This window comes from Rhineura floridana, chromosome 5 (assembly GCF_030035675.1).
Source record: "Rhineura floridana isolate rRhiFlo1 chromosome 5, rRhiFlo1.hap2, whole genome shotgun sequence".
Lineage (NCBI taxonomy): Eukaryota > Metazoa > Chordata > Lepidosauria > Squamata > Rhineuridae > Rhineura > Rhineura floridana.
The window spans coordinates 162,081,740-162,097,146 of record NC_084484.1 but is presented as its reverse complement, the minus strand read 5'-3'; the positions used below and the strand labels follow the sequence as shown (position 1 = coordinate 162,097,146).

At 41.5% G+C, this 15,407-nt stretch overlaps 1 protein-coding gene across 4 annotated transcripts in view; it reads left to right on the top strand.

Annotated features, from left to right (window-relative positions):
* GRIA4 (glutamate ionotropic receptor AMPA type subunit 4) overlaps positions 1–15,407 on the top strand; it is a 380,787-nt gene that overhangs the window by 143,050 nt on the left and 222,330 nt on the right. For all 4 annotated transcript variants that reach the window (XM_061628712.1, XM_061628711.1, XM_061628713.1 and 1 more), the window contains exon 3: positions 11,515–11,754. In XM_061628712.1, the coding sequence (XP_061484696.1) occupies positions 11,515–11,754 (240 nt within the window). The remainder of the gene's footprint in view (positions 1–11,514; positions 11,755–15,407) is intronic.

The window sequence follows — 15,407 nt, the reverse complement described above, 5'->3', positions numbered from 1 at the left end:
CTTCCTCTTCCTCTCACCACACACATCCAAAATCCCTGGAGGGTCTTCTAACCCTGTGTACCAGATGTTATTATTATTATTATTATTTATTTAATTTATTAGTCGCCCATCTGGCTGGTTGTCCAGCCACTCTGGGCAACGTACAAGATAAAACAATACATTAAAACATTAAAATTTAAAACCATAACAGTAAGAAACCTAACCCACCCCAAAAGCCTGCCTGCAGAGCCAGGTCTTCAAGGCCCGGCAGAAGCTTATCATAGAAGGGGCATGGCGGAGATCATTTGGGAGAGAGTTCCACAGGGTGGGGGCCACTATTGAAAAAGCCCTCTCTCTAGTCCTCACCAGTCTAGCTGTTTTAACCGGTGGGATCAAGAGAAGGTCTTCTGAGGCTGATCTTGTTGAGCGGCATCCCTGACGATGCTGGAGGCACTCCTTCAGATAGACTGGGCTAAAACCATATAGGGTTTTAAAAGTCAAAACCAACACCTTGAATTGGGCCCGGTAAACAACCGGTAGCCAGTGCAACTCCTTCATCACTGGAATGATGTGATCTTGCCGGCGGCTGCCTTTAATCAGACGAGCCGCCGCATTCTGTACCAGTTGCAGCTTCTGGACCGTTTTCAAGGGTAACCCCACATAGAGCGCATTACAGTAGTCTAGGCGAGAGGTGACCAGGGCATGTACTACCGGTGGGAGCAGATGGTTGGGAAGGTAGGGGCGCAGCCTCCGTATCAGATGGAGTTGATACAGCACCGCCTGGCTCACAGCCGAGACTTGAGCCTCCATGGTCAGCTGGGAGTCAAGAATGACCCCCAGGCTGCGGACCTGGTCTTTCAGGGGCAAACGTACCCCATTGAGCACCAGGTCCACATCCCCCAGCCTTCCCTTGTCTCCCACAAACAGTACCTCGGTTTTGTCAGGGTTCAGCTTCAACTTATTCCTTCCCATCCAGCCACTCACTGACTCCAGGCACTTGGACAGGGTTTCTACAGCCAACCTCTGTGAAGATTTAAATGAGAGATAGAGCTGCATGTCATCCGCATACTGATGACATTGCAGCCCAAATCTCCTGATGATTGCCCCCAGCGGCTTTATATAGATGTTGAACAGCATTGGGGAGAGGATGGAACCCTGTGGCACCCCACAAGTGAGAGGCCAAGGATCCGAAACATCATCCTCCAATGCCACTCTTTGGTACCTACCAGAGAGGAAGGAATGGAACCACTGCAATACAGTGCCCCCATGCCTAACCTCTTCAGGCGGTCCAGGAGGATAATGTGGTCAACGGTATCGAAAGCCGCTGAGAGATCAAGGAGGACAAGGAAGGTGCATTCTCCCCTATCCCACACCCTCCTCATATCATCTACCAAGGCGACCAAGGCTGTTTCAGTCCCATGTCCAGGCCTAAAGCCCAATTGAAATGGATCCAGATAATCCGCTTCCTCCAAGTGCGCTTGCAACTGTTTTGCCACCACCCGCTCAATCGCCTTGCCTAAGAATGGCAAATTTGAGACTGGGCGAAAGTTGACAGTGAGGCTGCAAGAGGGAGGAGAGGGAAATTCCATTGTGCAAGCAGAAGTCTACTGCATGAGTGGAATGACAGCAGATGATACAACCCATTGTATACTTCTGCAGAATAATGATATGAACAAATCCAAACATGCTTTATCTGAACTGCTGAGAGGCTTTGTAGAATACTGTCTGCATATATGTCCTTCCATACAGGGAGAAAGTAGCTGTGATCTCAGCAGCCTGAGAACCCAAGGGTCATGAAAATGTGCTTTCCTTTTTGATATAGCCAAGTACCACACAAAAAACTTGCCGCTTTAGATTTTCTATAGAAGCAACAGGATAGGAAGCACAAATGAATCATACCTTGTCTTACCATGTTTCCGATGCAAGATTTTTTTGGGGGGGGGGACATGTACAGAGGGATTGCATAAACAGCGTTATTATTCCTCCCATCACATTCATTTTCAAATGGTACGTCAGAACTGTGATGTGAAGAAGCACAATCTCGCAATTCATCTGAGAGGTTTTAGTTATTTCATATAATCCTTTGTAAGAAGAACTAAGGCTATAATCCTATACCCACATATGAGGTTATAAGCCCCACTGAACCCAGTGGAAGTTACATTTGAGTAGATGTGAATAGGGTTGCATTGTGATTCTGATAGTAACAGAAATGATCACATAAAGTAGGTACAATAATCAGAAAGGACGTTGCCATTTAAATGCTGCTTTAATCAACTTGTATTCCTTCCAAAATGTGATTTAGTTTATATTATTTTCATTTTGGATTTTTAATTTTCATTTCACTTTTTTCTGAGGTGTGGCCCCAACTTGCAACCTTCTCCTGTCTGTGCAGTGATATCATGGCAGTGATCTGTATTGCATAGAGTGATCCCTAAAGGTTCCTGTATCATTTCTCCTATGCAGGTTGGAGTACTCCCTATCTGCCATTGTTGATGACTTCCTTGCCGCTGTGGCAGTTAAGGAGCAAAGAACCGAATGCACACTGTACAGAGGCCTAGTTGGTGTAAACTGATGATGTTATCTTGTATGTGCTGTTGGGTAGATGCCTCTGTATAGGCACAGCATCTGCATAGACTGGGCGTTATCTCTTCTCATTTCCCAGCAGAATTTTATGGGATGGGTGGATAGGTTGCACATCCCTAATTGCATCTTGCAGAGCTTCTGTGCAGCAGTGTGTAGAGTACCACACACTTTTTAGCCTTTCTTTTCCTTACCTGTCTGACTCTGGGCCTGCCCATTCTACAACTGAAGATATTTCCACCAATTTTTTAAAACCCATTTAGTAAAAGCTTTGCTGACAATATTCAAAAATACATAGGGAAAGCGCTGAGGTTATTATTTCTCCCCTTTCCAAAAATTAATAGTATTTTTTGTTTGAAGTAGCTGGAGGGAAGCACATATGATTAGTCTCTTTGGAGTTACTATGTTTAAAATGCTGTTTTTACTAGAACAGACAGTTGAGTTTATAACAACCCTCCCATTTTAACTTAGAAGTGCTTTCTTGAGAGAAAAGAAATACTAGTTTTATAAATGAGCCTATTTTCTATCTTTTCGAGATAAAAAGAAACAGGAGTACTGATGGTGTAAAATTGGATAATCAAAGTTTTGCTACTTAAAAGGGGGCAGAGAAGCTAAGACCCTCACACTTCCTATTTTATTAATAACATGGGAGTAAATTTTTGAAGGGTTTGTGATATGTGTTTCTGGCAAACTGATGGTATACAGAAATACTGTTCTTTTATTCTAATTTTATCAGGAGGAACATATTGCTGCCGAGTTATGGAAGACAATGGATGTAGCAGTATCTTTTTTCATATGTTCTTCAAAGCACCTTCTTGGTTAAAACTAAGTATACTATGGAAGGAAGGGGTTGACTTTTCTGGTATGGAAACCAAGTTGTATCAGGCTTCCTATAAATCTTAAAACTACAACTACTGGTTATTGAGTTGTTTTCAGAAGTACTTTGAATTTCCCAGAAGTCTAAAGTTAAAGAGCTGGATGCAAACAAATCACTTAACATTTGAGTGGTGCAGAGTGCCTTTGGCCAGCCTCAGGTGGTTCACCAGCTGTGGTCATTCCTGGTAAGTCATGCTATGATAACCTTCCTTTAGATTTCCGTAATGCACTCTACAGGACTGTCCTTGAAGATAGCATTCCAGGGCTGCCCTTGAAGACAGTGTGAAAACTTCAGCTAGTGCAAAATGTGGCAGTTCAGTGGAGTTGGGTAGCTAGCTGGAGTCATCTAACACTGGTTCTTAAGGAATTCCTGTCAATACGTCTCTGGTCTGAATGCAATATCAATAACTTGTAAGACCTGAATGATTTAGGACCTAACTAGTTGAATCCCCCAGCGGAGGCTGGTCGATTTGGTGAATGGAGCATTGCCCCACCAACCTCAATCTGCCCTTAGCCAAAGCCCACCTGCCTGCCTTCTTACTTATAACCCATCCAGGGTTAGCAGGAAACCTGTCAGCTTTCCACCAGCTATTATTCACTATGTGATGGCACGACAGAAGGCATTCTTCATGGTGGCACCCACTTACGGAACTCTCTCCCCTCTGAAATTTGGCTGGCACTCACTTTGTCATCATTTAGACATCAGCTAAAAATATGATTGTCCAAGCCTATTGATTTTTTTTGATGTTCAGCTGTGAATTTTAGGCTGATCTTTAGTGACTGGTGGTTTTTGTTAGTTTTATTTGTTGTAAATGGACTCTGTTTTTATATTTTTTTAATTGTTCCCCATGCTGAGATCTCAGGATGTAGGATGGGCTATAAATATTTTAAATAATAAATTATTAACAACTAATCCCTGTGTGAACATATGGCGATGGGAAAGGGGAGGGGATAGGAAAGTTTATGAGAAACATGGGAATGCTGATGAATATTCTATCTTATATAGAGTTCTCTTTACTTTTGTGTAAAACTCACTCTCCTTTTCTGATGTTATCTGTGCATTTCTTTGCCATTTCTCTTCATGCTCCACTAGTGGGAGGAAGGAAACACACTTTGTGATAATATCTACATGGAGTAAATTTTACTACATTATGCCATAACATTTACGGAGGAGGAGGAGGAGTAAAACTCTATGTAGGGCTTCCCTTTTTAGTAGCAGCAATATATTTCTCTCAGAGTGTAGCTCTGTTCTGAGCTTTCACCGGACCAGCCAGCACACCAAAAAGGTTGATGTTTTGGAGCTAAATGTAAATGTACTGCCTTCAAGTCGATTCCGACTTATGGCGACCCTATGAATAGGGTTTTCATGAGGCTGAGAGGCAGTGAGTGGCCCAAGGTCACCCAGTGAGCTTCATGGCTATGTGGGGATTCGAATCCTGGTCTCCTAGGTCGTAGTCCAACACCTTAACCACTACACCGAGCTACCATGTAAAAAATTAAGCTTAGTGTGATGTAGTTTTGCAACATCCTCCAGCTATTCAGCTAGGTACAGTTCTTCAGTTTTGGAAAAACAGAAAATGTATTTATCAACCACTGACCATACAATACAGTGCTTTCTCTCTATATATGTAACATTTCTCACAGGCATTGTTTCACTGTTCTCACTAATGGGACAGCTACACACACATCAGCTTTTTCAGGTTTCTAGAAATCTTTGGGCTTCAGGGACAGCCTCTCTACACACACTACTATCACTAGAGGCTATCTCTAAAGTTGCATAAGGCATTAACTCTGATTTTCTCCTTTATTAGAAGACACTCCTTCGCATCTTCATTTGGACTCTTCACAAGCTTCATAAAACTCATTGCCATAGCACAATAGTCATGAAAATAATACAGTCGTTGTGCCAGGTTGATGGCCTCACGTTTCTTACAAGTTTACTCCCTGTAGCACAGTATTCCATTGTCTCCAATTCAGATGGCATGTCACATGCCCTCTAAAAGATTATATATCTAGCCTCCTAAGAGATGCGCAAGTGAGATTTCATTTATAGCTTTGCAGTCGATTCCCTCAGTTCAGCCAGCAAGATTATTCTTCAGAGTTGACACTGATAAAATTTACTCTTGATGCTTGGGATCAGTTTTCACTGGGACCACAGTGGGACAAAAGCACTCCCTGTGGATCCCCACTCCCCTATGGCTGATAACAATTAAAAATTGCAGTTCAAGTGAAGTGTTTGGTGTCATGTCTAGTTTGGCCCTAATTCAGACACAGTTCCTCCAGAAGGGTGTGGCCCCATTTTCCCTTGGGGTATGGGCCTGGCTGAGAATTGATTCTAAGACTACTCACACTCAAAGGGAGAATCATGCCCTAGAATGCAAGCCTGATATGTTTGTGTGGCTTGGTAATGGGAAGGAAAGGTGGGGGGGGGAGAGAGAATGGAGAACAACAGTCAGTGTTAATAGGTAGGAAGTGTAGGCTTTTGGAAGAAATTTTGGTTCTCAAGGAAGGCAATACTTACAGACTTTAAGTGAGTTCTTTCATGGAGTCAACTGAGTGTCTTCTAGTGCTCTCACAGATCTCTCTCTCTCTCTCTCTCTCTTTTACTTATGGAGGGGTTGGAAATTACAATGATTTATGGCTCTATGGTTGCATTTCTAATGATGCCCATTCAGTGTACCAGTCAAGAAACTGCTATCAAGATCACATATCATTGCTTCTACAGGTGTGTCTGGAATCACGCGAGAAGACTGGACTCCATGCCAGAAAATCCAGTTTATGGGATCATTAAGGCTTCCTCATATTCCTCCATATAATTGTCTATCTGAATACATGACAGCATAGAAAGAGATTAAGGTGAATCTAGCTGTATACATGGATAGTGGTAAGGAATGTTCTCTCTTGGGCTGTGCTGCCATTTTGACTAATAGCTCCTTTTCAGATTCTCTTATGATCCTGTTTATGCATTAAGTCAATGGGGTGTCCTTTAGGAAAGCTCGGGAGATTATATGACCTTTCCTGGGTGCCATTGGAACCATTCTCTATAGCAGCTATGCACTGCAAGGCTGTCCTTCTTATAGCCATAGTTCAGGCTGCTTGGTAGCCTTTTTTTTGTTTTTACAAGGCAAATTTATCTCCCTGCTTCCTAGAGTGTTATCTTAGGAAGCTTACCACCATCTACTGGCTTCTCCAGCCTCTGCTTGTTCAAGTCCTCCTCAAGGCTCTTTGTCCTGGACTTCTCCCTCCAACCTCCTCTCCTGCTGACAGTTTCCTTCAGGCCAACTTTGGCTCACTTGTCTTGTCCTCTGTCCTGACCCTCCTTTCCTTCTCCTTGTCCTCTTGCTGCCGCTAAGCCATACTTCCTCTGACTTCTCCACCTGCCTCCGTCATGGTCTCTTTCTGTCACCCTCATCTACCTGGCTTAGTTTCTGCTACTTCCTATCCTCCTCCACCTCCGGTATCCTCTCCAACTCCACCCTCCCTCAGCTGGTTCTGGTTCACTTTTGAGTTTGGTACTTGCCTGAGACTCCACCTCATCTCATTCATCATCTGTGAGCCCTCTGCATCATCAGGAGACATCATCAGTGGATGGCTGGGTCTGCAGCTGCTCCAGGTCAGTCCTGCTGTGATACACAGAGTGAAGGTGCAGCTCTGGCCTCCACTCACAGTCACAACATATCAAAATAGTTATGTGAATTTTGGTTTCCTCTTTCACTCTTAGGGGAACATCACACATATTTTGCCAGTCATTTTTGTCTTTCCATTCATATGTTACTCAGTTTTCTTATGGTTGTCAAAAATCAATTAGCAAAACACTGATTCATTGGAAAATAGTATTTTAATTTCCAGCAGCTGCTAACTATCCCTTCCTTCTAATTGTGTTTGAGAAAAAAGTTGATACAGTTTTTAAATTGAGCATGTTAGGCAAGTAGTACCAGCTTTATAAATAATGGTAATCTCCCATAGTTCTTTAGGATTTAGAACAAGGATGAATTGTGTAGTACAGGCATACCCCACTTTAACATACACAATGGGACCGGAGCGTGTATGTAAAGTGAAAATGTACTTAAAGTGAAGCAATTATCTATGCATGTACTGCATTGCAATCACCACTAGATGGCAGCGGTGTCATGCCATTAAGTGTCCGTTATTGCGAAGCACGTACGTTAAAGTGGGGTATGGGGGAGTATGGAGCGTGTACATTATAGCGAGGTGATGTTAAGTGAAGTGACGTTAAGCGGGGTATGCCTGTATAGAGGATAATAGAGATGGCATCATTGTCAGGACTACCAAATTGTCCGATCCTTCAGAGACCAGTTTTTCCTATTCTTTCCTTTTTTCCAGTAAAGATCTTTAAAACTCTAGTTATGTAATATCAGTAGCGGTGCCTGTTAAGATGATTTGCAAATTGTACCATTATGACATTAACATTTATTGGAATAGAAAAAATACATACTTAACTAATGCTAATTTACAGCTAATTTAATTCCCCCCCCTTCCCATTCAGTTTACATAAAATGCTTTGTAAGCTTCAGCTATTAAGGATTTATCCTGGATGGAAACAGTGTTTAGAGGTAATTCTCAAGTATTATTAATGGAATGCAAACCTAATAATTAAAATATATAACAACAATGCCTTTTGATTTGCAATATGCACTTCTCTTGGCAAATATGTAAACAAAGCTGGAACCTTGAATTTGCCATATGATCTAGCAAGCATTTTCCATTGTTCCTCGGGAAATATATTCAAGTGAATGTGTAAGTCATTGTCTCAGAGTTCTGGAAGTTAGAGTTATGTGAGTGATATTGCCATGGTTTATGGATATTTTGGACTACAGAGGTTTAAGAAATTTGGTGAAAAGAAACGGGATCCATTGACAACATTTTATGAGGCACCTAGTTCCTGTAAAGACGAAGTATTGTTAACTTTGCATCTGTGCTGAGGCATCCCATGTGTGTCTACTGAACCTGTACTTAAAGGTTTATATAAATTGAATGTTCTTGAAACACAGGAAACAAAGTTCTACTTTATTGTTATTTTTCACAGTAAGTTATCTCTGCTCACATATTTTGGCTATGCTATAGTGAATCAGCATTCTAGCAGACAATAAGCAGCATGTAAGTTTATCATTTAAACAGCTAAGTGCTGTCCATCTAGCTCAGTATTGTCTACACCAGTGGTTCCCAAACTTTCTTTCCCATGGACAACTTGAAAATTGCTGCTAGTCTTGGCAGACCACTGATTTTTAAATTCAATTGTAATGCACTGTACCAGGTGCTGTGTGATTTTTAATTGTATTTTTATTGCATCTTTTATTTCTTATATTGTATTTTACTGTATTACAATTTGCATTCCATAGAATTTATAGAATCATAGAATATTAGAGTTGGAAGGGGCCTATAAGGCCATCAAGTCCAACCCCCTGCTCAGTGCAGAAATCCAACTTAAAGCATACCCGACAGGTGGCTGTCCAGCTGGCTCTTCAATGTCTCCAGTGTTGGAGGGCCCACCACCTCCCTAGGTAATTGGTTCCATTGTCGTACCGCTCTTATAGTTAAGTCATTTTTCCTGACGTTCAGTTGAAATCTGGCTTCCTGTAACTTGAGTCCATTGTTCTATGTCCTGTACTCTGGGATGATTTAGAACAGATTATGGTCATCCTCTGTGCGGCAATCTTTCAAGTACTTGAACAGTGCTATCATATCTCCCCTCAGTCTTCTCTTCTCAAGGCTAAGCATGCCCAGAATTCAGTCTCTCCTTATAGGGCTTTGTTTCCAGGCCTGTGATCATCCTTGTTGCCCTCCTCTGAGCCTGTTCCAGTTTGTTTGTATCCTTTTTAAATTGCGGTGTCCAGAACTGGATTCAGTACTCAAGATGAAGCTTAACCAGTGCCAAATAGGGGGGAACCAATACTTCACATAATTTGGAAATGATACTACTGTTAATGCAGCCTAAAATAGCACTTGCCATTTTTTGCAGTCATGTCACACTATTGGCTCATATTCAGCTTGTGATCAACAACAATCTCAACATCCTTCTTGTGTGTAGTATTGCTGAGCCAAGTAACCCCAGTCTTATAACTGTGCATTTGGTTTCTTTTTCCTAAGTGTAGAATTTTGCACTTATCCCTGTTAAATTTCATTCTGTTGTTTTCAAGTTGTAATGCAATAAAATACAATGTAAGAAATAAAAGAAGCAATAAAATACAATTAAAATCAATCTCAAATTTACCATTCTTGGGCAAGGTCATTGAGCGAGTGGTGGCTAATCAGCTGTCGACACACTTGGATGAAACGGATTATCTGGATCCATACCAACCGGGTTTCAGGACTGGACATGGAACTGAAACAGCCTTGGTCGCTCTGGTGGATGATATGAGGAGGGCATTAGATAGGGGAGAATTCACCTTTCTTGTCCTCCTCGATCTCTCAGCGGCTTTTGATACTGTTGACCACAGTATCCTTTTACATCGCCTGGAGGGGTGGGGAATAGGGGGCACTGTACTGCAGTGGTTCCGTTCCTTCCTCTCCGATAGGCATCAACAGGTAGCATTGGGGGAAGAGGTTTCAGACCCTTGGCCTCTCAATTGTGGTGTGCCACAGGGCTCTATCCTCTCTCCCATGCTATTTAATATCTATATGAAGCTGCTGGGGACAATCATTAGGAGATTTGGGCTGCAGTGTCACCAATATGCGGATGACACTCAGCTCTATCTCTCGTTTAAATCCTCACCAGAGTTGGCTGTGGAGACCTTGTCCAAGTGCCTGGAATCTGTGAGTGGATGGATGGGAAGGAACAGGCTGAAGCTGAATCCCGATAAGACCGAGGTGCTACTCGTGGGAGACAGAGAAAGGTTGGGAGATATTGACTTGATGTTCAACGGGGTGAGATTGCCCCTAAAGGACCAGGTCCGCAGCCTTGGGGTTGTTCTTGATTCCAAGCTGTCCATGGAGGCTCAGATCTCGGCAGTGAGTCGGGCAGCTTGGTATCAATTACACCTCATACGTAGACTGCAACCATACCTTCCTGTTCACCAGCTCCCATTGGTGGTACATGCCCTGGTCACCTCTCGTTTGGATTACTGTAATGCGCTCTACGTGGGGCTACCCTTGAAAATGGTCCGGAAATTACAACTTATACAAAATGCGGCGGCTCGACTACTTACAAACTGTCGCCGCCGGGAGCATATTACTCCAGTGCTGTTCGATCTGCACTGGCTCCCAGTTGTTTTCCGGGCCCAATTCAAGGTGTTGGTATTAACCTTTAAATCCCTATACGGTCTCGGCCCAGTTTATCTGATGGAGCGCCTCCAACGCCACCAATTATGCCGCCCCACAAGATCAGCCACACAGGGCCTTCTCTCAGTCCCGCCAACTAAAACAGCTAGGTTGGTGGGGACGAGAGAGAGGGCATTCTCAGTGGTGGCCCCCACTCTCTGGAACTCCCTCCCGTATGATCTTTGACATGCCCCTTCCCTGAATGTATTCCGCCAGGCCTTGAAGACCTGGCTTTTCAGACAGGCCTTTGGGACTTCCGGGGAGGGTTAATCACTATGATAAATTGCCTAGTACTCTGAACTGTCATTGTTTATAGTTTTATAGTTTTATTGTTGTATTGTTTTATTAAGATGTATTTTATTGAAACAAAGATGTACGTCGCCTAGAGTGGCCATTGGCCAGATAGGCGACACAGAAATTATTATTATTATTATTAATATGAATATTTAATGCACATATGTTGCGGTCATGGACCATAGTTTGGGAATCCCTGGTCTACACTGCCTGGCAGCTCTCCAGGGTTCAGGCTGTGAAGGTGTCAGGGCTCGAACCTCAGATCTTTTGCATATAAGGTACGTGTAAATCATGTATATTGTACCACTATTTTTTGCAAGTATCAATGGCTACTAGATCTACTCAGATGCAGAATTTAAAGTGCATTGAATATGTCACTGGCCTTGCATATTGTTTACTGTCTTCTGACTTCCTCATCCATGGTTGATGTTGATCTTGCTATAATAATAAACATAATGTGTTGTTTCCATATTGTTTTAATCATTATTTTCCCATTTTTTCTTTCAGTCTGCTCCCAGTATTCAAGAGGAGTTTTTGCCATTTTTGGATTGTACGATAAACGATCGGTACATACCTTGACCTCATTCTGCAGCGCCTTGCACATCTCCCTCATCACACCAAGTTTTCCCACTGAGGGCGACAGCCAGTTTGTGCTGCAACTGAGACCTTCCTTACAGGGAGCGCTGTTAAGTTTGCTGGGCCATTATAAATGGAACCGCTTTGTCTTCCTTTATGACACAGACAGGGGTAAGTAATATAACTGCTTCCTATACAACTCAGTTACTATGTGATGCATTTATTCACCTTAAGAAAAAAAGGATCCTGTAGAAAGCTGTACTTTCATAATTCATAACTCTCTCCCTAGTTACCTGGGAATAAGCAACATTTAACTCAATGTGACTTAATGGATTTTATTTTACATTTAGGTTTTAGCTTGGATGGCTGTGAAAATTAGTTTCAAAATAACAGCAAGCTCCAAAATGAAAAGCAAAATTTGTCATAACAAACACACACACATAATTCTTAAACTCACTTTATATTATAAAGGTTATAATCTTGTTGATGGGCTGTTTGAAAGCGTTTGACATTTAGGGAAAATAATCCTGAAATAAAAATAGGCACAATCCTGCAACATACAGCTCAGCACCCCTAAGTATAATTAATTTCAGTGGGGGAGATTCAAGCACTGAAGGGCATAGCAATGGAGAAGGATTGTAGCTTACTTGCATGCAGGAGGTCCCTGGTTCAGTCCCCAGCATCTCCAGGTAGAGGTGGGAGTGTCCCCTGCCTGAAATCCTGGAGAGCTGCTGCCAGTCATTGTGGACAATACTGAACTGGATGGACCAATGGCCTGACTCAGTATAAGGTGGCTTCCTACGCTCCTAGACTTGGATTGCATCCGGTATCATAGAATATTTACAATCGAAGCTTGAGCTGTGGCTTAATATCTGCTGTTATTGCAAATGATATGCATATTATGCTAACTATTGTAAACATACAATGCCCACCCTTTCTTAACACGATTCACTGTGTGGATGACTTTATGCACCTCTGTATGAAAGTGTTTCTTATAATGTACCATTTTGTCTATGCCACGTCGTTTTTATTTTTCATTGTTTCTGAAATGCTCAGATAAGGAACCTTTGAAACATACAGTATCTACAGCCACTATTGAGCTGTTGACGTTTTAGTCATTCGTGCCTTGCAATCTGTTCTGTGATCAAACTAAAGTAATTAGGAATCAAATAGGAAAACAAACAAACAATTGTACACCTCCTTCATCCAAAGACAAAAACACTTCCAGTTTAAAAAATCCAATTCACGATATGAATTTATCTTTTCTCATCTAAATGTGAGCGGCTAATCGCAGGCACACCATTTTGAAATATGCAGTGGCACACTAAGGTGAGATTCAGAACCTCATTTCTGACAATATGCTTTGTAAATCATTATTCAGGAACTTATATTAGCAACTCTGAAATCATCACTGTGTTTTTGAAATAGATATGATATTGTTATTATTATATTGTCTGCATTTGAAAAATCTCAGAGCAGCAGATATGTGAAACAGCATAAATAGCAAAGAGTTTTGGCATCTTTAAGACTAGAATGGCATAATATTTCATGGGGCAAGACTTAATTTGTCAGATGTATCTGATGAAGTGACCTCTAGCCCACAATACCATACTTGTTAGTCTTTGAGTTGTCATGAGGCTCTTTGTTGAAAAAAAATTAAAAAATGTAAATGAGCATTTTCCCCTCTACCCTGCATTAGAGGGTTTTTTTTGACAAATTGCAAACATGTTGGCATTCTTCAGCAAAAAATGCAGTCCCCGCTCAAAAGAGTATTTAGCCAGGCTATTACAGTGCCCTAGTTCCTTACTCTTTTACTTCCGTCCAACTTGTATTACTATTGAGACACACTTAATTAAATGCATGTGTTGTGTGAAGGAATAAAACTCTTCAGCCATTTTTGTATGTTTTTAGTTGCATCCTCATCCTATTATTATTGTTGTTGTTGTTGTTATTATTATTATAGAATTCAGGTAGAACTCAGTTCTTGCCAGGAGGTTCAAAAGATCATAGAAGGTAAAGCATGCCAGCTTCAGAAACTGGAACATAAGCGGAGAGGAACCTAGTTACTATGGGAACCTGAAACTTTTTTTAAAAAAACCTCTACTGTCCTGACTGGCTAAGAAGTTAGAAGGGGAAGTTAGCATAAGGTATGTAGGATAATTTAAGAGCTAGAAATCAGAAGAAAGAAGTGAGGACAGAGTGTGCTGCAGAGGATCCAGATACACTGACAAATACTGAACTGAAAATGAGGACTGGAAGCTGCACCACCAACAGATTACAATAAGCTGACAGAAATTGCTTTATTATGAGGTATTGATTAAAGTAGCAAAATAGTCTAGACAAGTTAGGTGGATGTATTTCCCCCCAAGTCATTTCCATATCCTGATTCCTTTTATGGTTAAATACTAAAACTGTATATCTTGTTCCCCCTTTAGAAATAACTGCTGTGTTTGAAAAGCTTTAGTCAAAGCTAAATTTGTCATTGGTTTCAACGTGGTTTGATGCCTTGATTTTCACTCTACCACCTAATTGTCTTATCACCCTAGCCAGAATAGTGAGTTAACTGGGTCAGTGAGGAAATCTATAGGAGACATCAAAATCCCAGAGGATATAGGGCTGTTTTCGTGGAGGCAGCCAGGAAAAATAAAACTCTTTACTTGGTGGTAGCAGTGAGGATCATCGGAGAGGCTAAGTTAGCTGGCTTGCTCCCATCCCTCTAATAGTGCAGGCATGCAAGCTTTAGGGTGCCAACTTATTTTGCTGCAGGGTTTGATACCAGACCTTAACAACTGTCATCTCACAACTAGGTCAGGACATAAACCTGCACTGGGGCATTTCCCAGTGGGAAATGCAGTGGAACAATTTGGCATTCTACTTCTAAGTAGTAAAGAACTGAGGTGGATATTTCTTTTCACCACGGTGCATGTAAGCACAATTCTCGTAGAACAGAACTTGTTCACTCACTAGAGTTACACAGAATGTTCACCCATTTCTTATGTCCTGCATTTCTTCCAAGGAACTTAAGGCAGTGTACATGGTATCCTCCCACTTTTATCCTACAACATCCCTGTGAGATAGGTCAGGATAAAAGGATGTGATTGGCCCAAGATGAATGCTATGGCTTGTTAGGGATTTGAACCTTGGTCTCCTCAGCCTTAGTCCAGCACTCTAACATTTATTTATTTTAAAGCATTTATATACCACCTAATATATCAAAAATCACCACACTTTCTCTCTCCAAAAGCACCCAAACTAAGGCTGAGGAGTCCAAATCCCTAATAAACCAGCTTATCTTGGGCCAGCTCAAAGAAGAAATGTTTTCAGAAATTATCAGCAAATTATTTTCTGAGAAAATTAAACTTAGTCCTAAAGGAAATTTTAGTGGTCATGTGTATAGGCATATGGAGAATCAAGTTCACACAATCAGGATGCCCACCTGATCACTATGAAGTTGTGAGACTACTGATAGATGTATATATTCCTGCAGATGGTTGCATGGCATCTGCTGAGTTTCTGAGCCGAGGGATTTATTTCAAATATATAGTCCGACAGAAATCCTTTCAAAGCACATAGATAAGCATGAGTATAGTGAGAGGCAGTATAGGTTAGTGGATAGTGTGATATATGCTGTTCTCCAAAAACTGGGTGGCCTTGAACAAGTTACCATAATCTATAATTTCATTACTTCCTCACTTCATTAGTGACCTGCTGGAAAGCGTAATTGTGAAGGTCAAGAAAATAAAGACTGGAATGCACTTTGTACATGAAAAGTGTTATGACAATGCTTAATAATTATATTATAATAAACAGCATTTTACTTTTGA